General features: G+C 37.6%; 1 protein-coding gene across 4 annotated transcripts in view; it reads right to left on the bottom strand.

Annotated features, from left to right (window-relative positions):
- SLC44A1 (solute carrier family 44 member 1) overlaps positions 1–21,219 on the bottom strand; it is a 172,193-nt gene that overhangs the window by 81,084 nt on the left and 69,890 nt on the right. For all 4 annotated transcript variants that reach the window (XM_072959868.1, XM_072959870.1, XM_072959869.1 and 1 more), the window contains exon 4: positions 4,054–4,190. In XM_072959868.1, coding sequence (XP_072815969.1) covers positions 4,054–4,190 — 137 coding nt within the window. The remainder of the gene's footprint in view (positions 1–4,053; positions 4,191–21,219) is intronic.

Here is a 21,219-nt window from a genome sequence, read left to right as displayed (position 1 = left end):
TTACTTCACCTCGCATAATGTCCTCAAGGTTCATCCATTTTATAGCATATGAGAGGATTTCCTTATTTTTTAAGACTGACTAATATTCCATTGTATGTATCTACCACATTTTCTTTATCCATTCATCTGTCAATGGACATTTAGGTTTCGTCCATCTGTTGGCAAAATATTGCTGCAGTGAGCGTGAGTGTGCAAATATCTCTTTGAAATCCTTTTTCTTTTGGGTATATGCTTAAAAGTGGGATTTATGGTTCAAATAGCAATCAAATTTTCTTCAAAGATTTAATTTTTTTAGAGCACTTTTAGGTTCACAGAAAAACTGAGAGGAAGGTACAGAGATCCCCCCACATACCTCATACTCACCAAATATGCATAGCCTCCCCCATTGTCAACATTCTCCCACCAGAGTGGTAGGTTTGATACAACTGATAAACCTACACTGACACATCATAATCACCCAAAGTCCACAGTTTACATCAGGGTTCACTCTTGGTGCTGTACATTCTATGGGCATGGACAAATACAAAATAACATGTCCATTATTATAGTATCATACAAAGTACTTTCACTGCCCCAAAAATCCTCTGTGGTAATTCCATTTAAAATTTTTTGAGAAAACTCATACTGTTTTCCATAGCAGATACACCATTTTACACTCGTACCAACAGTGCACAAGGATTCCAATTTCTCCATATCCTCACCAACATTTGTTATTTTCTGGGTTTTGTTGTTGCTGTTTTTACAGTAGCCATCCCAATGAGTGTGAGGTGGTACCTCACTGTGGTTTTAATTTGCAGTTCCCTTCTGATCAGTGATTTTCAGCATCTTTTCACATTCTTGTTACTGACCATCCATACATCTTTGGATAAAGGTCTACTCAAGTCCTTTCCCTAATTTTTAAATCAGGCTGTATGTTTTTTTTCTTGTTGTTGAGTTGTAAGAGTTCTTCATATACTCTGGGTATCAACCCCTTATCAGAGACACAAGACTGCAAATATTCTCTCCCATTCCATGGGTTGCCTTTCACTCTGTTGATTGTACCTTTGAGGCACAGAAGTTTTAAATTTTGATGAGTCCAATTTATCTAGTTTTTCTTTTGTTGCCTATTCTTTTGGTTCATGTTCAACAAATTAGTGCCAAATCCAAAGTCAAGAAGTTTTCCCTTATGTTTTCTTCTGGGAGCTTTACAGTTTGCTCATGCAGGATGGCTCTTTCATGGACTTTTAATTCTCTTACAGATTTGGAAATTTCCCACTTAAACCTAAATTATCTCTTAAAGATACTCCTCTTTGAAATTAATGATTGAGATCCATATATTTGAAGTCAAAGAGCTGTGTATTTTCTAACAGAAATATGGCTGTAACAACAAATGGACATAGATAACAAATAAAAATCATCTGCTTCCAAATCAATTTGTACCACCAGTTTTAAGTTACCAATCTAAAGAACAGTATAGATTCTTTTGAGAAACTCAGAAATTTCCACTTCAGGTTGCTGTTAAAATTAAGGTGTTTAGGCCCCTGCACCAAAGGCTCCCTCTCTAACATAATTTTGTAATTTTCTACTTGCCTTTTAAAATTATTATCTTCTCCATCCCCCTTTGCTGTGCTTCTTGATGCTGTTATTATTATTTTTTTAAAATGCCTAATCCGTTAACTTATTTTGCAAACAACTGCCTCAAAAGTCTAAGCGTGCCTTTGTAGCCAGGAACAAATCCAAAAGTTCTGCCTTTCTGAATTAATGTTTATTCATTAATATTCTTGAATACCTACTTTGTACAAGACATGATGGGTAAAACAAAGCTGCAAAACTCATCAGAAGGGTCTTCTTAACAGGATCTTAATAGGCTATACTCAGTATCACACTCACTTACAAGGACAGGGGCCTTGAAACAAAGCATGAAAGCGGGACAACAAGGGGCATTTCTTCCCAAAGGAGCATCACCGCAGGCAATGCAGCCGACAAGGAACTAGCTCTCTTCTGGTCCTCCTGATGACATGTCAGGTTCAACGGACCAAGACTTACATCCAGTAGGTCCAAGAGAACATGTTAGGAGGGAGCTCCTTACTAGATAATAATTCTGAATGCCAGAGTAAGACATATAGATTTTTTTTTTTACCACTGATTTCTGAGGAAGAGACTAACAGGATTGAAGCTGTAAGAATATTAATATGGGAGCTAATTAGTTAGAAAGGGAGCTAGAAGTTAGAAAGAGACTGGAGGCGGAAAGGGTATTACAGTTCATTGGTAGAAAAAATAACAACAACAACAACATAACAGCAGCGGTCAACACTTCTTTTTTGGAACAACTTTTACTTGTCAAACACTGTTCTAATCATTTTTTATGCATTAACTGCTCGTAACAAGTCTTCGAGGTAGTTTAGGTACAAATATTATCCCTGTTTCATAGCTGGGGAATTGAAGTATGGAGAGATAAAACAACTTGCACAGGGTCTCACGGCTGCTGAGCAGTATGACCAACACTTAAACCCAGATAATCTGTCTCCAGAGCCCATAATCTTAACCACTCAATGATACCACGTCCCAAAGTACACTGTGTATGCTCACGTTGTCTAATATTTTAGGAAAACCCTTAAGGAATAACTCACTCCTCCCTAAGAAACTTAATAACAACAGAGCTGATAGTTCTGGTATCAGACTCAGCAAATCAACACATGTGAGGATACCATCTTGTGAGGCTAGAAAATGAGATCTCAAAGAGTAGCTGGCACCTCTTTATTCAGTGCCCACCAAGTGCCCAGTATTCATTCATCATTTCATTTAATCCTCACAACAACCTAAGAGAGGGGCATTATTTTAAATCTACATTTTTTTTCAAATGAGGAAATCTAGGCTCAGAGAAGCTACACTTTCTGTCCCTCATTACAGAGCCACTCAATGACAGAGGCAGAATCAGAATTCAGATCCGAATCAATCCCATGCTCTTCCCACTATCTTATGCTGAGGGCACACAGCGATGGAACAGGAAAACTACCAGTCTGGAAGCTGCAGTCCTTCTGCTCTCAGAAGGCTAGCACCCACATCTGAAACCCTCTGGAGCCATGCAGGTGTGTGTATCGCTATGCCCCAGGCTGTTTCTCCACCCAGCCAGCAGTTACACCAGGTGGAGGCCCGAGTCAGCCCTTATTCCAAGGCTAGAACTAGCCTGTGACTTTGGGCAGGGCTGAGACAGCTCCGAGGATTCTTACACACAAAATACAAACACAAAACCTCATGGAAAAATACAGGCTTGAAGGACTATCAGTATGCAGCCCTCTACGAAGAGCGATTTAAAAAAAAAAATTCTCTGAAGAGAACTGATGTGAGTCATTTGGAGCTGAGGAAAGCACCTGGAGATCAGCAACCCAAGAGAAAGTACTAGAGCTCAGGAAATGGACTGTGCTTGTTTTCTCAGCTAATTCCCACATGTTTAACCTCAAAGTGTCTAAAAAATTATTTCTTACAGAAATGGTTAAGACATAATATTTAATTAAAAAAGCAAGACACAAAATTATATATACACCAACACATTAAAAAATGGTGGAATTTTGGTTTTAACCTCTTCATTATTTTTTCTTCACTTTTCAAATTTCTAATAATAGATACATATTATACTGTTATCCAAGGGTAAAAATAAAATAGACTAATTGAAATATTGTTAACTTACACTTAGAAAGAGGAAGAAAAACCCAACATTTCACATAGAGTAGTCTAATAATTCCCAAATACTCAAACAGGCTACATCAAAATCACCTGAAACATTCGTTAAAAAAAAAACCAAAAAAAAAACCAAAAAACACATTTCCAGAGCCCAAAGCCTTACTGAATTAGAATTTCCCTGGGTGTGGCCCAGGAATCTGGAGTTTCAACGAGCTCCCTAGGTGACTGTAATATTCTGTATCAAGAACTTCAAAAGTACTTTCACTTCTCTTCTTCTAAGATTCTTTGATTATTTATTTAACACTATGACAAATTTATATTGAAAGGCAAACATATTATTTAATAGTGAAAGTAAGTGATTAGGGTATGTACTCGGATGGCCTAATGTCTCACCATTTATCTCTGCAAACTTCTGAACATCACTTAGGGTTTTCAGTTCTTGTCTTGGACATGCTGCGACACACAGTGCTACAGACTTAATTTTCCGGTTTATCAAGTCCAGATTGCATGGATCCAAAAAGAATACATACCTAAAGCATGAAGAAAAATATTGAAATATTATTTCACAAAACATAGTCTGGTTCACTGCATATTTGAATAAGCCTAAGAGCAAAGAACATCGTATTCCGTATTCCATCACAAATTAATCACAGATGAACAAATATTTCACCAATCTACTCATACATGAATTTTAAAAAAAATTGCTTACAAATATATTAACAGTGGGAATTGAGGAATTATAGGACTCACATTATTCATGATCTATGTGTATTTTATAATCAGAAATTATGTATTTTAGTTTTTTTAATAATTAATTTTTAAATTGTTTTGACAAAGTTGTACCAAAAAATTACTGGAATGCTGTTATATAACATGAATTATATTTTATACATAAACTTTAGTTAATGATTATATAATCATATATGAAGTGTATAATTACATAACGATCAGGGAGGAAATAAACAAAATAGAGACTAAAAAGACTATAGAAAAATTAATCAAACCAAGAGCTTGTTTTTTTGAAAGAGTAAACAAAATCAAGAAACTTCTGGCCAGGTTCACCAAGAAGCAAAGAGAGAGGACACAAACAAAATACGAAATTAAAGAGGAGAAATTATAACCGACACTAAAGAAAATATGAAAAAGGAAAAAAAGAGTATGAACAACTATATGGCAACAAATTGGACAACCTAGAAGAAACATACAGACCACCAAAACTGAATCAAGAAGAAATAGATAATTTGAACAGACTGATCACTAGAAGTAAAACAGAATCAGTAATAAAAAAAAATTTCCTGCAAACAAAAGTCTAGGACCAGATGGCTTTACTGGGGAATTCTACCAAACATACAAAGAATTTATACCAATCCTTTCCAAACTCTTCCAAAAGACTGAAGAGGCGGAAACACTCTCAAACTCATTCTATGAAGTCATCGTCACCCTGATACCAAAACCAGACAAAGACACTACCAAAAAAGAAAATTGCAAGCCAATTTCTTTGATGAACATAGATGAAAAAATTCTCAACAAAATACTAGCAAACCAAATCCCACAATGCATATAAAAGAACATACACTATGATCAAGTTGGATTCATCCCAGGGACACAAGGATAGCTCATACACTATCAATCAATGTGATACACCACATCAACAAAAGAGAGTACAAAAATCACACAACCATCTCAATAGATGCAGATAAAGTATATAATTATAAAAATGAATACACACACACACACACACACACACACAAGGTGTGGCCAAGACAGCAGAGAAGGAAGATCCTGAGCTTACCTCCTCCCATGGACACACTAAAATTACAACTATTTACAGAGCAACTATTGATGAGAATAACCTGAAGAATAGCAGAAAAGATTTTCCACAGCTAAAGACAAAGAAGGAATCACAGTGAGATGAGTAGGGGGGCATGGACGAAGTACAGGTACAGGCAAGATCCATACCCCTGGGTAGGTGACCCACAAATGGGAGGAAAATCACAATTGCAGAGGTTCTCCCTAAGGAGAGAAGGATTTGAGACCCATACTAGGCCCCTATCTCAGAGACCCTGTACCTGGAAGACAAGCCCCTACAACATCTGGCTTTGAAGGCCACCAAGGTTTGTATAGAGGAAAGGAGAGTCAGAGGGCTGTAGGAAACAGACACCACTCTTAAACAACATACACAAAATCTCATGTGCTCCCAAACCCAGTGCAGAGACAGTAATTTGAAGTAAGCCTGAGTGGGACCCACTTCAGCAAGTGAGGACTCAACCCTACCATGCATTGGACCAACACCAGCTCCATGCACCACAGAGAGCCACCCTAGGATCCAATACCATCCACCAGTGGGCTGGCACCAGCCCAACGACTGACCAAACTGTGCAGCCACCCATGCCAGGACACAGCCTTGCCCAACAGCAGGTCAGCATTAAACCCTGGATTGTCTGGACTGTCTGAGACCTGCTGCCACTGCGACAGGACCAAGGCTCACCCACCAAAAACATTAAACATTGCTGGGGGTGTGGGATTAAGATGGGTAGTTAGAATGTCTTTGAACCTAAGAGATCATCAACTTAAAATAATCATGTGTAAATATAGGTTGTTACATATAAACCTCATAACTACAAATCAATAATCTATAATAGATACACACACACAAGAGAAAGGAATCCAAACATAAAATAAAAATAGTCATCAAATCATAAGGGAAGAGGGCAAAGGAAGAAGCAACAAAATACAACTACAAAAACAACCAGAAAACAGTTAACAAAATGGCAATAAGCATACACCTGTCAATAATTATTTAAATATAAGTGGACTAAATTCTCTAATCATAAGACATTGAGTGGCTGTATGAATAAAAAAAAATCCCATATATATGATGTCTACAAGAGACACACTTCAGAACTAAAGACACACACAGACTGAAAGTGAAGAAATAGAAAAAGGTAGTCCATGTAAATGGAAACAAAAAGAAGGCTGGGGCAGTAATGCTTATATTAGACAAAACAAACTTTAGAAACAAAGACTGTAACAAGAGACAAAGAAAGATATTACATAACGATCAAAGGATCAATTCAAAAAGCAGATATTACTGTAAATATATATGTACCCAACATAAGAGCACTTAAATATGTAAGCAAATATTAGTATATAAAGGGGAAAATTGACAGTAACACAGTAACAGTAGAGGACTTTAACACCCACTTATATAAATGGACAGATCATCCAGACAGAAAATCAGTAAGGAAACATTGGCTTTAAAAGACAAATTAAATGAAATGGACTTAGTAGGTATACATAGAACATTCTACCTAAAAGCAGCAGAATACACATTCTTTTCAAGTGCAATAGAACATTCTCTAGGATAGACCACATGCTCGACCATGAAACAAATCTCAGTAAACGTAAGACTGAAATCATATCAAGCATGTTTTCTGACCACAACAGTCTGAAACTAGAAAATAGTATAGAGGGTCCTCAAAAAATTTAAAAAAGAACTACCATATGATCCAGCAATTCCACTTATGGGTATTTTTCCAAAAAAAAACCGAAACAAAACAGAAACACTAATTCAAAAAGATATATGCACCCCTATGTTCATTACAGCATTATTCACAATAGCCAAGATATGGACACAACTTAAGTGCCCATCATTAAATGAATAAATAAAAGATATAGTGTGTACATGTACACATACACACACACATATATGCACACACAATGGAATATTACTCAGCCATAGAAAGAATAAAATCTTGCCATTTGTAACAACATGGATGGACCTAGAGGGTATTATGTTAAGTGAAATAAGTCAGACAGAGAAAGACAAATACCATATGATTTCACTTATATGTGGAAACTAAAAAAGAAAACAACTGAACAACAACAAAACAGAAAATACTCACAGATACAGAGAACAAACAGGTGCTTTCCAGAGGGGTTGGGGAAGGAGGGGAATAAATAAAATAAGTGAGGGAGACGAAGAGGTACAAACTTCCAGCTACTAAAATAAATGAGCCACAGGAATGAAATGTATATACAGCATGGGGAATATGGTCAATATTACTGTAACACCTTTGTATAGTGATAGATGGTAACTACTTGTTATGGTGTTCGTTTTGTAATGTATAGAAGTATGAAATCTCTATGTTGAGCACCCAGAACTAATATAGTGTTGCAGGTCAATAATACCTCAATTTAAAAAAGAAAAGAAAAAATTCTAGTGGGTAAAAAATAGTATCTTACTGTTTTAGTTGTATTTTTGATGAGCTTAAACATTACTTCATACATTGTTTATTTGTATTTTTGAATTTTTGGTATCTTCTGCGTATTTAAAAAATTGAGGTGTTCTGCTACTCACTTTGAGTATTAAGGGAAATTTTTGTTAATACAAGTACTTTTCATGACCTGCCAACTCTCTTTTTGGAATAGTTTTCTATTTTTGTCATCAAATCTATTCTGTTTTATTTTTGTGATTAGTTGACTACTTTTCTGTTCTTCAAGAAGTAGCTCCCCATTCCCATATCAAATGTTTCATAGATATATTTTGGTGTATGGAAAAGAGGGAAAAGATGTTATGTTAATTTTCTAAGTAATTAACCACCTGCCCTAGTGCTGTCTTTAAAATATTATTTCCTCTTCTTCCACTGCGTGTTGCCACTCTTCTATGCAAGAGGACATGGGTTTATGCTCCCTATTTTGTTTCATTGATTCATCTGAATATTATAGTGTTAGTAAAAAAATTTTTAAAGAACATATAAACTTGAGCTAATGAATATATAATTGTAAAAATGCATTATAAAATTACATAAAACTGAAAGTTGAATGTAGACTAGAGGGAAATACAGCAACAGTTTAACTACAGTCATTTCTGGGTGTAAAAATTAAATGATTTTAATTTTTTTCTTCTACTTTTTAGTATTTTATTTTCTGGAACAAATGCAAATTCCTTTTGAATTGAGAGAAGTACAATAAATATTGTTTATTAAGAAGTCCATTTCATATAATCAAAATAATCCCCAAATCCCAAATTATCCTTTGTTTCCTGTACATTTATATTTTTAAGAAAGAGAAGATTAGAAATTACACTAAAGCCTTTTTTAATGTTATAAAATAGAAGAGATGACAAAGATTGCAGGTGTTATCATTTGCCCCACTCAAAAAAGTAAGGACCAAACACTCTTAACTAAGATAATCGAAATCTAATGTTATGGATCAAGGGAGAGAGGACAAGTAGGAATACCTTCTCCTAAGGTAAGAGTTAAAGAACCTCCAGTCCTGGGTTCTATTCTGCTGGGTCTGTGGAAAGTTTTATGAAGTAATGTATCTTCCAATAGTTTTTTCCACATTGTTAAATTCTGTTGCTATACAAAACATAGTTCAAATCAGGAAACATAACCGAACACAAGAATTAGGTAAGAAACGTTAAAAGCAAAAAGCTAAAGTCAATACATGTGCTGAAATGAACAATATACAGGGATACCAGAAAAAATATTAAACAGAAAAAAAACGTTGGGGGAGTGCGTAACAAGGGACCAGGGAGGCCTTTGCAGGTAGAGTAACCACTGAACCCTTCAGTGGAGCTGGGGACCAGGAACCCAGCATGAAGGCCAAGTATAAGCTACAAACCACCAAATTAAAAAAAATAAATTTTTGTAGCCCTGTTAGTTACTCCAATACTATTAATGTTCTACACAGATAAAAGGAAAGAAAAGAAATAAGCAGAAAGATGTGGTCTGGAAGTGGACTCGTGGTCGGTTTCTGTGACTGATAACAAGGAACTAGGGCCCAGAGAAAACTTTCGGGCAAACTTGGTGTGGAAACAATCATTCCCTTACTGACCCTCTCTCCGTCTGTCCTGTACATCTTACTGAGCATGCCCACGTCTGGGACTCTGTGCAATGAACTTCACAAAACCAGCGCCTGGGCAGGAAACACGCTGGTCCTTGAGGAAGGTGTCCTAGAACCACTGAATCATCTACCACTACAACCACCACCACTAATACTAATTCTGTTAACGATAAAAATAATGGTAGTCAACATTTATTGAGTACTTACTATGTAGCAGACACTGTGTTAAACCCCTTACACGTATGAACTCATTCATCCTCACAACAACCCTGTGGTGTGTTTCTGTGTCTGCTTTGGGGGTGAGGGGTTGGACAGTAGAACTGGGGTAGAGGGGTTAAGTGTACAGTTCTAAGCAATAAGCAATGCCTTCAGAAATATCTGGAGAATCTTGTAACAGTCAACAAAAAAAAAAAAGAGAGAGCTTGGGGAAAAAGAGAGACTGCCAGAGGTTTCCAGGGTCTTGCAGCCAGCTGGGCCAGGATGAATCAATGACAGCGCCTTTTCCAGCTTCCTGAGAACAGATGCCTTATCTGATTGTCCTGTAAGCTTCTTCTCCCCCAAAGGCCAGAAGTGCCCTCTGCTTTATTTCCAACTTTTTTTTATACCTTAAAGCACACTCCCTTGATTCACCCTAGTGACTAGGCAGCTCATACCACAGCTGGGTTAGTTAGAGTAATCTGAGCTTGCTTTCTGGTTCTCTTTCTTAATAGTTCTCTGACCTTGGGGAATGTATTTATCCTTCTGAGCCTCAGTTTCCTTACCTGTAAAGCTGCATACTTTATATTTTTATATATGTATATATGTAATATATAATATGTAAATAATATTATAAATATAAATTATATAAATACTACATATAAATTTTACAAATGTATATTATATAAATTATATAGAATAGTATATTATATAAATATTATATATAAATTATAAATCATTAATCATATAAATATATATTTTATATATTTATATTCTGTAGTTTCTTGTAATATCATTGATAATGTACATAAAGCATCTAACATGTAGTATATATATTCAGTGACTCATATCATTAAGAAAACTACTTGCCTTCCACAAATTTTACATTTCACAGTAAGGCACTAAATTCAACATTTCCTGATAAGGGCATAAAACAGGACTTCAATATTAGTATTTAGCTTTCATTTGGAAGGAAAATCTGTGTAGGTGTATTCATCACTGTTCAGGCATTAGCCTTGGTAAGAACTAAGTGGGTCTCCAGAACTGATCTAGCACAAGGAAAACAATGTAAGAAGGAAAGAAAAATTCTGCAATGACTGCAACACTGTAGAATTAATATTGCACTTTTTTTTCAATCCTGTGTATATGGTTTGAAAGACTCTTGGTTCAATAGAACCAAAAAAATAATTTTAAACAGTATCCTCTGGAATACTCACATATATTCACACCATTAAACTCAGAAGTCACCCTCCTCCAAAATCTAAGAACACAGTAAACTTAATTCCCTACTCATTTCCCATATTCACTTAACACATGTGCACATACACACACAAGGTTTAAAATGATGTATATGCGTTAGATTTAGATTCACTTAATACTTAAACTGAATGTCTTGGTGCTGGGAACTGTCACATTAATGACTTTATTTGATCCTCACAACAACCTTATGAGACAGAGGCCTCAACCTTCCACAGAGGACAAAACTGAGACCCCAAGGGACTAACTACATGGCCCAAAAGAGCTAGTAGGTAGGTGCCAGAGGTACAAATTCAAACCTAATCTTTCTGATTCTGAATTTCACTCTATCTCCAATCTGCTCTATTCTCAAAATATTTCCCACAAATACCATTAATCATTTTAACTGTTCTGTATTAACTGTGAATATTGCTTCCAGCATTCTGAAGTTCATCCAATCCACAGCAACATGTCTATAAGTAATTATATTTTAACTAACTGGTATTTAACTGAATATTTAAAGGACAGGAAAAGTGCATATATTCAACAAATTTAGGATTCATTAAAACTGCATTTCCTTACCTTTTGATTTGAAAAATGACCTGATAAATAAATCCTTACATTAGTTTCAAACAAAATGAACTATATGTGGAAATTTTATTTTTTGGAAATGTAACAAATAACCAACTCTCAAATAAGCATGATACTGGCAGACCAGATTTTTGTAACTAGCAAATCAACAAATGAGTGTTTTTCAACTAAGAGGGGGCAAGAGACACCGGGTAAAAAGCTATAAAATATTCTAGAAAGGGAGGATAATATAGCTCAAGTGGTAGAGCGCATGCTTAGCACATACAAGGTCCTGGGTTCAATCTCCAAGACCTCCTCTAAAAATAAAACAAATAAGTAAACCTAATTACTCCCTCACAAAAAAAATTTTTTTTGTAATAAAGTGATAAATAAAATATTCTAGAAAGATTTCTTAAAACAGACAACTTCCACTCTACCACTGGGCAAAATGGGTGGGACAGGGATGGGGCACATGGATTTTGAGAAAGCATCTCAGGCAACTCTAATTACACGCCTTGGCTCCTATGCCTCCATCCTTTCAGGGTAGAGAACCACTGTCATAGGTAATCTACAAACCTAAGTTAAAAGAAAATTATCACTGCTGTCCTCAGTGAATCTTTTACCAGAATTAGTAATAACTTGAAAACAGCTTTGGGTAAGCTTCCCATTCTTTAGAGGAGCTGGAAGTGACTAAAATAGCAAAAGTGCGAATGAGAAGACAGAAAAATACTCCACAAACGAAACAGCCCAGACACCTGCAGGCACTGGCCTATACAGCATGCACACAGCATGATCACATGATACAGAGAAGAACACATTTGCAGAGAGAATTGTAAAGCAGCCTAAGCAAGCTTTGAACTTAAAAGTTACAGGGAAGGGAGAAAAATGCTCAGATCAAACTGCAATGCAAACATTATAGAAGACAGTAGGAAAGACATGTAAATCTACATTACAGTCGAAGTGGTGTCTGGGAATTATCGGAGAGAAAAAGATAAATTCATTTTAAACTGAAATTCTTGTAATATCATAGCAAGGTATCCCCAAAAAGGCAGGAAAGGAGAGATATCCAAATAAAATATCTATCTACACAGTGAGCTCAAAGGGACAGATGCACCAAAGATAATAATGGGGCTATGAGGCAAAGTAAGGGGCACAGGGAAGCTCAGGAAAAGGATCAAGTGGCACAGAAAGGGGTGATTTTCACAGCAGTGCACAGAGCAAGATGAACACTGAAGGATCTGATGCAGATAAAGATGCCAGAGAAGGTTCAAACCTAGTTCAAACTTCTATTTTGCCATCACTTTCCTCATAGAAGACAGGGCAAAGACAGCAAGATTTACCAAAAACTTACTTTGGGCCACAAAGCATGTTGGGTGCTGTCCTTACACATCCTAATTCAACAAGGGGGAAGGGTGACTTCTCAGTTGGGCCACACTGACTGGAGCCCTGGGGAGACTGACTCCCAAGTGTTGCTCTTTCCACCACCGCTATTCCAATTCAAATGGGAAAGTAAGAATAAATGCTGTGGAAAGTGAGTTACAGAGCAATCAAATCAGCTGATTAAGTCGGGTCAATCCTCTGGGACCCCAGAACAGACAAAGCCCTACCAGGACATGACAGTGTTGGTCCTCTGCACCCCTATGACAAGAATTAAACAGACTGATATTAAAATACTTCATTCATTCAACAAACACTGTAAGTGTTTACTATGTGCCCACTCCTGGGCTGATCCCTGGGGATATAAAACACACACACACACACACACACACACACACACACAATAGCTTTTGAATGCAAGTAACTTAGGGTCTAGAGAAGAAAAGACAAAAATAGAGTCAATTTCAAAATCATGTGATATATGGCAAGGCTTGGGTGGCAGAGGAAATAGTGTAATTCTGCACAGAGGATATGGTGTTAGAAGAAGTACCATGGAGCAGGAGGCAGGAGATAAGCTGCATTTTGAAAACCAGTAGGAATTTTCCAGACAGATGGAGAAGGGAACATTCTAGGCAGAGGAAACTACATTTGTAAAAGCACAGAAGCATGAAAGAGTATATCTAAGGAACTGCAAATGATTTGAGAAGGTGGACTACAGGATGGGACATCAAAGGGCTATGCACCAAGGAGAGGCAGGCGATGGAAGATGGAGTCCTTAGACTGGGGAGCATCTTACAGCTCTCCTCCATTAGACAACATGCTTTCAAATGGCCATGGCACAGCGATGCCCTGGTATGACCAGCCTCTTGGGTTGAAGGCCAGAAAGGGGAAGGCTGGAGTACCAGCAGCGTGCTGCTCCAGAGATGAGCCTTTGCCATTAAATTGCCTCCCGCTGCCATGGCAACTCTCTGCGGCAAGGCTTTTTGGAGCAAAGGGTGGCAAGCAGATACGAGGTCTGCTGGCCGCCTCCTGCCGAATTTGGCTTCTCTCCTCTCTAATCAGGATGGAAGCACTGCAGCACTAAAACTGGAAAGCTGGCTGAAAAATCTCTCCATTGCCTTCTGCCTTAGCGATTCCTGACACGTGTTTTCCCCAGAGGGGAATAAAAATGGAGTCTGATCATTTTTCCAATTATTACCTCATATCAATTTACAATTTATAGCCCCTTTCCACAGAGTGTGCTGCCATTAGTGAGTCACACCAAAAGGAAAACACGACAGCCTAGCAGAGGCTTCTGGTGTGGCTAAATATAGCCTGCAGAGAGCCCCAGATCTGCACTCCACTCACAGTGGAACCCTGCCCAGAGGAGGCCTCCCACTTCCTGTGTGGGGTGCCAGCAAGGCAAGTCCAGTCATCCCAGCCAGGATGGGACCCAATTCCCCACAAAGAGCTGTGTCACACAAGGATGGAGCCATGGGGCCAGCACACTAATGGCGGTGAAACCCAACCTAACCCAACACAAGTAGGTACAACACGTGATCAGCTACAACCGTACTGGCCAGCAAGTTTCTGGAACAAAGGCACCGGCTGGGGAGAGAGAAACAAGCCGAGAGCAGCAGTCTGTCTTCAAAGTGGTAACTCTTGATAGTGGCTGAGAGTCGAAGAATGTTTATAATGTCTCCAGCTGCACGGACGAAGACTAGACCACAGGAAAGGTGAACTGTGGGAAGCCTGGCCCCTAAGGTTGATGACAGTGGTGTCCCACTTTCCCACTGCCTCCCCAGTCCTAACGAGGAAAAGGCGAAACGCCCTGAGAGAGAGGCAGTGCTTGCCAAAGGAACGCCTAAGCACGCGCCTCACCAACCTCCAAAGCAGCAACGGAACCCTCGCCAGCACGGCAGCCTTCCCCGCCGGCACTGCTGCAGCCCTGGGTCACAGGTCACCGCTAAGAAGAGAAACTTTCACAGCCCTTTCTGGTAAATTCACAGCATCAGAGCAGAAAAAAAACTTTGAGGAGGAAGCCCAGGGATCAGATTAAGGCAGTGATATTCTGAGTATTTGATCTCACTCTCCTTTGGTCTCCGGTCTGTCCCTCAAACACTCTGGCACACTCACACTGGGGCCTCTGCACTTCTGTCTGCTTGGAAGGTTCCTTCCCCAGAGAGCAGCACGGCTACTGTCAGCTCCCCAACTTGCTTTAAGTCGTCACTTAAAAGTCACCTTCTCAATGCAGCCTTCCCTGGTCACCCCATCTAAAATGCTCTATCTGATGTGCCTTATCCATCTTTCTTGCTTTATTTGTTTCTTTCAGCACTTACGCTCAATAACACAATATATATTTTACTCATTTATCTGTTTATTATCTGTCTCCATCGGCAGAGCATCAGCTCCCAGAAGGCAGAGGTATTTAACTGTCTAATTCATCACTAAGTCTTCAGTGCCTAAAATAGTGCCTGGAATTAGAAAAGGGCTTCATTCTAACTTGTTGAATTAATAAATGCATGGTAAGTGTGTAAGATTTCACCAGCTGGGACAGGGGTAGATGGAAGGTAAGGAAGAAGATATTTCAGGTAGAAGGAAATACTCTCATTCATTCAACAGAAATGTATTGAATACTCTGCCAGGTGCAGGGCTAAATAAGCACTAGCGATACAGTGAAAAATGAGACCAACACAAACAAGTGTCTCCCTTCCCAGCATTTACAGCTCCGAGAAGGGAGGCAATTGCAAAACTCTGTGTAAATGCTTTAACAGAGAAAAGAGGGTAGCAGAGGATGCATCCAAAGGGCCCTATGAATGGAGAATCAGGATAGGAGTCCAGAAGAAGGAAAATCTAAAGCCAGGACTTAAAGAATGAGTAAGAGGTCGGGCAGGAGCAGGGAGAGAACAGAGCACGGGAGGGCTTATAATGTGAGAAACAACATGGCATAGCTGAGAAAATGGAAAAGGTCAGGATGGCTGAGAAGCACTGTGATGCAACAGACAGATGGCTGGACAGGCAAGCTGGAACTAGACCATGGAGGGCCTTGTAAGTGGTATTAAATATGTCAGAAAGTTTGGAGTTCATTCTAAAGACACTGGGAAGCCACTGAGAGTTCACCAGCTGCCATGTGGAGAGTGAATTAAAGGTGAGCAAGAGAGAAAGTAAGGAGACTGGTCAGGAGGCTACTGAATCTCTACCAAGAAATGATGACTTGGTCTAGGGTGGGAGGGAATGAAAAGGAGACTTCAAAAGCATTTAGGCATAATTAAGAAAACCTGACCACTGATTATACGGAGAGGGAAAGGAAGAAATTAAGAAGGATGCTTAGCCTCTGATTTAGACCAGGGTGGCTAGAGCATCCTGGCTTGAGCTCTTCTTCTGTTCAGTAAGACAGAGGACTTAGGAGGAGGAGGGCAGTATGGCAGGATAAAGACCATGTTCCAGCTGCAGATAGTCTGAGTCACGGATGAACCTAGAGACCGAGATAGTTGGCTGTAGTGTTCTAGCAAAGAAATCTGGACGAGAGAGATTTTGGAATTATCGGCATATAAATGACAACCATATCCCTAGGAGTGCATGACATCACCAAAGTGAGTGTACAGGGTTGAGAGTCTTATCCTGGGTGAAATGTGTAGCCCTCCTGAAACTGCAAGCAAAATTTGGTATGCAAATTCATGTGTAGTTTTCTGAAGAGAGACTTCATAGTTGATAGTTTTGAACAGAGTGTCAAAGGTCCCCAAAGAGACAAAAACAAGAGCCAAAAGAGATATCAACATTGCAAAACAAAGGCATGGAACTGGAAACGAATGGGGAAAAAATGATTCTCCTGTTTAGTTACCGTGTCTGTCTCCTCCTTTTACTTGTACCATAAAGGGAGAAATAATTGTCAGAATGGTAACCAAGAATCAGACATCATATTGTGTTTCTTATACTAACCTGAGACAGAAAGCAAGTTAGAACAGTTTTTAAAAAATATTGCATAAAAGCTACAAGAAAGTTTTCTATTTAACCTACTTAACTGGAATAACACTCCTACACCCATGTTCATTGTGAATACTGCACAGTCAAAAGGACCATTCTCAAAATCAACTTGTTCCAGTACTCACACTGAGAAATACTATGCTAAGAGCCAAAGGCAAGAGATTGATTTTTCTCTTTAGTTTTTAAGCTTTATTGAGATAATTTGCCTATCATAAAACTCACCTGTAAACTGTACAATGCAATCCAATGTTTTTAAGTATATTTCACCAAGTTGTTCACCAATTGATCACCACCTCCTAATTTTAGAATATTTTGTTACCAGCAAAAGAAACCTCATACCCTGGCAGTCACTCCCAACACCCCCATGCTCCCTAACTCTCCAGCGCTAGGCAACCATAATCTACTTTCTGTTTCTACAGATTTGGCTATTTTGGACATTTCATATGAACAGAGTCATATAGTATGTCCTTTTGTGACTGCTTCTTTTACTCAGCATAATGTTTTCAAGGTTCATCCATGTTGTAGCATGTATCAGTACTTCACTCCTTTTGATGGCTAAATAATATTTCATGGTATGGATATACTGCATTTTATTTATCCATTCATCAGCTGGTACATATTTGTGTGGTTTTCCCTTTTTTGTTATTATGAATAATGCTGCTATAAATATGTGTATACAAGTCTGTGTGTGGACATACATTTTATTTCTCTTGGGTAGATAACAAGGAGTGGAATTGCTAGATCACATGGTAACCCTATGTTTAACATTCTGAGGAACTGCCAGACTATTTCGCAGAGTGGCTAAACTATTTTATGTTCCCACCAGCAGTGTATGAGAGATTCAATTTCTCCATATCCCTGCCAACACTTCAAACTGTATGTCTTTTTTATTGTAACTATTCTAGTAGATGTGAAGGAGTAACTTGCTTTGATTTGCATTTCCTTGATAACTAATGATGTTAAGCATTTTTCATGTGCTTATTGGCCATTCATCTCTCTTTTTTGGAGACATAGCCATTCAAATCCTTTGCCCATCATAGATTTCCTTTTAATCTTTGAGAAAGACAGAGTTAGAAAGCGACAGGGATTAGATACCGTCACAACATTTTAATAACACTAGAAGAAAAAATAAGGATAAAAGTAGAGAAAGGAGAGCACTTGGACAGTCAAAGGACTAGAAGTCAAAGAATGACTCAAGTGGGCAAAGAATACGTGAGCTGGAAGGAGAGAAGGCTGCGGTCAGAAAGGGGAATTCTTGAATCAGGTTAAATTGATTTAAGGGTGATGACAAAGACCAAACTATGACTATCAAAGAGTGAATCCTGAAAATCCCCACTGAGAAGAAATTAAAACAGTTCCCAGGGCTAGAGTGAGAATCAATGAGACAGAATATGTGAAAGTGCTTAGTAACCTACACAAATGTAAAGTTGATTAAGACAGCTATGTTTTCCCCAACTGGGTTAAAAAAGGGAAGAAGCTTTGATAAGTAACTTTGAAACTCATCTTGGAAGACGGTAATAAGGAAGATGATTATAATAAATAGCAGTTAACATATATGGTTCCAGGCAATGTGCTAAGGAATATACATCATTTATCATACTTATTTCCCTAAAACACCCCTAAAAAGGACATAATACAATTATCTTCACTTTACAAATGAAAATCTTTAAGCCAAACACCTTAATGTTATCTTCTCCAGTGTAAACTATCCTTGGTTACAGTCTAAGCCATCCCTGGTTATGTGCCTACTGGATCTACCCTCGTAGATACATTCCAATTACATGGAAAATCTTACTGATCAGAGAAAAACTACAAATATTACTCCCATTGTATTGCTTTTTTTCTTTGTAGCAAAGAATCAAACTTTTTAATAATCAAACATGCCTACCTTGGTACTACTTTATTTCTTTATTGCTTCAACAATGGTATCCTTTGCATCACAAAGGTAATTAAGTACATAATGTTTGCTTAAAAATATTTAACTCATCTGGAATATATTTTGCATGGTATGAGATTAAAATAGACGTAAATGCAGTCTTCTTCATATTATCATTCAACAACGTTTTTTATTAAACACTGATTGCTTTTCTCATATATGAAATCACTATCAGTTTATCTCTGATATTTCTATTTTGTTTCCATCACTGTTATTAACCTACATTCACATAGTCTTGTTAATATACTTTGGAACAGGTTTTGGTCTAGAATGGCAAAACTCCTTTTGCTCCCCTTGAAGTTATAAAATCCTTAATTAGACAATGACAACTATACACACATAACCCTTATCCAGACAATGAGTAAACCCGTCTCCCTTACACATTTTGTTTGGCCGGTACACTAACTGCCAGTATTTAAAAATCAGTAGACGACAGGTGCTGTGGTCTGAATCTGTCACCCCCCCAAACCACCAAATTCATACGTTGAATTCTAACCTCCAAAGGTGATGGGATTAGGAGGTAGAGGGGCCTTCAGAAGGGTGGTTAGGAAGTGAAGGTGCCTTATAAATTCCTAGCTTCTCTTGAAAAATTACTATCACTGGGCCTATGTACCCACATGCCAAAAATCAGCTGGACCCGAATAGCCACTACCTTCAGCACACACATACAAAGTTCAAAGTGTTCACCACTCCCTGCTGTCTTACTCCCAGCCCCACTGAGTGATTAACAGTGTCTGCCTAAAGGCCTTCAAACTGCAACGTCTGGTAAAACCTGAATTTCCCCTTCTGCTTTCCAAGCCAGAAAGTTCACAGTTAATTTGGTGATCAACTTCAGTAACTAGACTCAGACTAGATTTCTGGTCTAATCTCTATGTCCTTGGTGTCACTCCTGATCTTCTATCTTCATTTAATTATCGTACAATATATGCACTCAATTCTAATTCTCTCAAATAATTTTGTGAACAAGAGTAATTTTTAAAAACGTTTTCCCCCCAGAAGTTCTTGCCTGCTCCCTTACTATGTGATTTATACTATCAATCCAGTTTAATTCAACATCCTATTGGGATCTTAATTGGTATTGCATTAAATCTATAAACTGACTTTGTTCGTATTGTCATCTTCATGATATTAAGACTACTCAACCAGGAATAGATTATATTTCTCTTATTATATTTTTTTCTATTAAAGTATTATAATTCTCTGTATTTGGCCTTGTATCTTGTTAGATTTTAGTTTTTAATAAAACAAGTATTACCTTTTTCATTATATTTTGTCTACTGATAAAACAAATGACTGAATTCAGTTAGGCATATGTTTTATAACCCATGATTTAAGCATCTCATTTCGAGATATATTTTTGTTGAATCTCCTAAAACATCCAGGTTACAGTTCCTTGTCATTGACAAATAGCATTATTTTACTCTCTACTGACCTACACACATTTCATTTATCTCTTTTATATGATTTGTTGCAACTAGTTATTTAAGACAGTGGTATAAAAAAGGTGACGTCCTTGTTTAATTTAAAATAGACAATTTCTCCATAAAATTGGTACCCACCATAGACTCATGGACAGAGAATACAGACTTGTGGTTACCAGGGGGGTAGAGGGTGGGAAGGGATAGACTGGGATTTCAAAATTGTAGAATAGATAAACAAGATTACACTGTATAGCACAGGGAAATATACACAAAATGTTATGATAAATCACAGAGAAAAAAATGTGACAATGAGTGTGTATATGTCCATGAATGACTGAAAAATTGTGCTGAACACTGGAATTTGACACAACATTGTAAAATGATTATAAATCAATAAAAAAAGTTAAAAAAAATTGGTACCCACCAGTATTAGAAACTATCAACTTCCATTCATGCCCTCCAACTTAAAATGAAATCTATTTTTGACAAAGGTGCCAAGGTAATTCAATGGGGAAGGTAGTCTTTTCAATAAATGCTGCTGGAATAACTGGGAATCATGTATGGGAAGAAGAACCAACCTTGACCTCTTTACAATGTACACAAGCACAAGTGCTAAATAAAAAGAGTTCTAGAAGAAAACAGAAAAAATGCAAAACAGTTTGGTGATTTCTCATAAAATTAAACATACTCTCACAATATGGATCCGCAATCCCAATCCTAGGTTATCTACCCAAAAGTAAGAAAATATATTTCCATACAACACATGTACCTAAATTTTCAAAGCAGTGTTATTTACAATAGGAAAAAATGTTAAGTATGGAAAAAAGAATCCAAAACTGATGAACAGATAAACAAAATGTGGTATATCTACACAATGAAATACTACTCAGCAATTAAGAAGGGACAAACTACTGATATATTTTACAGCATGGATGATCTCACATTATTATGCTACGTGAAAAAAGTATGACAAAAAATACTACATACCATACAACTCCATGTATATGAAAT

This window comes from Vicugna pacos, chromosome 4 (genome assembly GCF_048564905.1).
Source record: "Vicugna pacos chromosome 4, VicPac4, whole genome shotgun sequence".
In the NCBI taxonomy this organism is placed as follows: domain Eukaryota; kingdom Metazoa; phylum Chordata; class Mammalia; order Artiodactyla; family Camelidae; genus Vicugna; species Vicugna pacos.
This window is presented reverse-complemented; position numbering and strand designations above follow the sequence as displayed.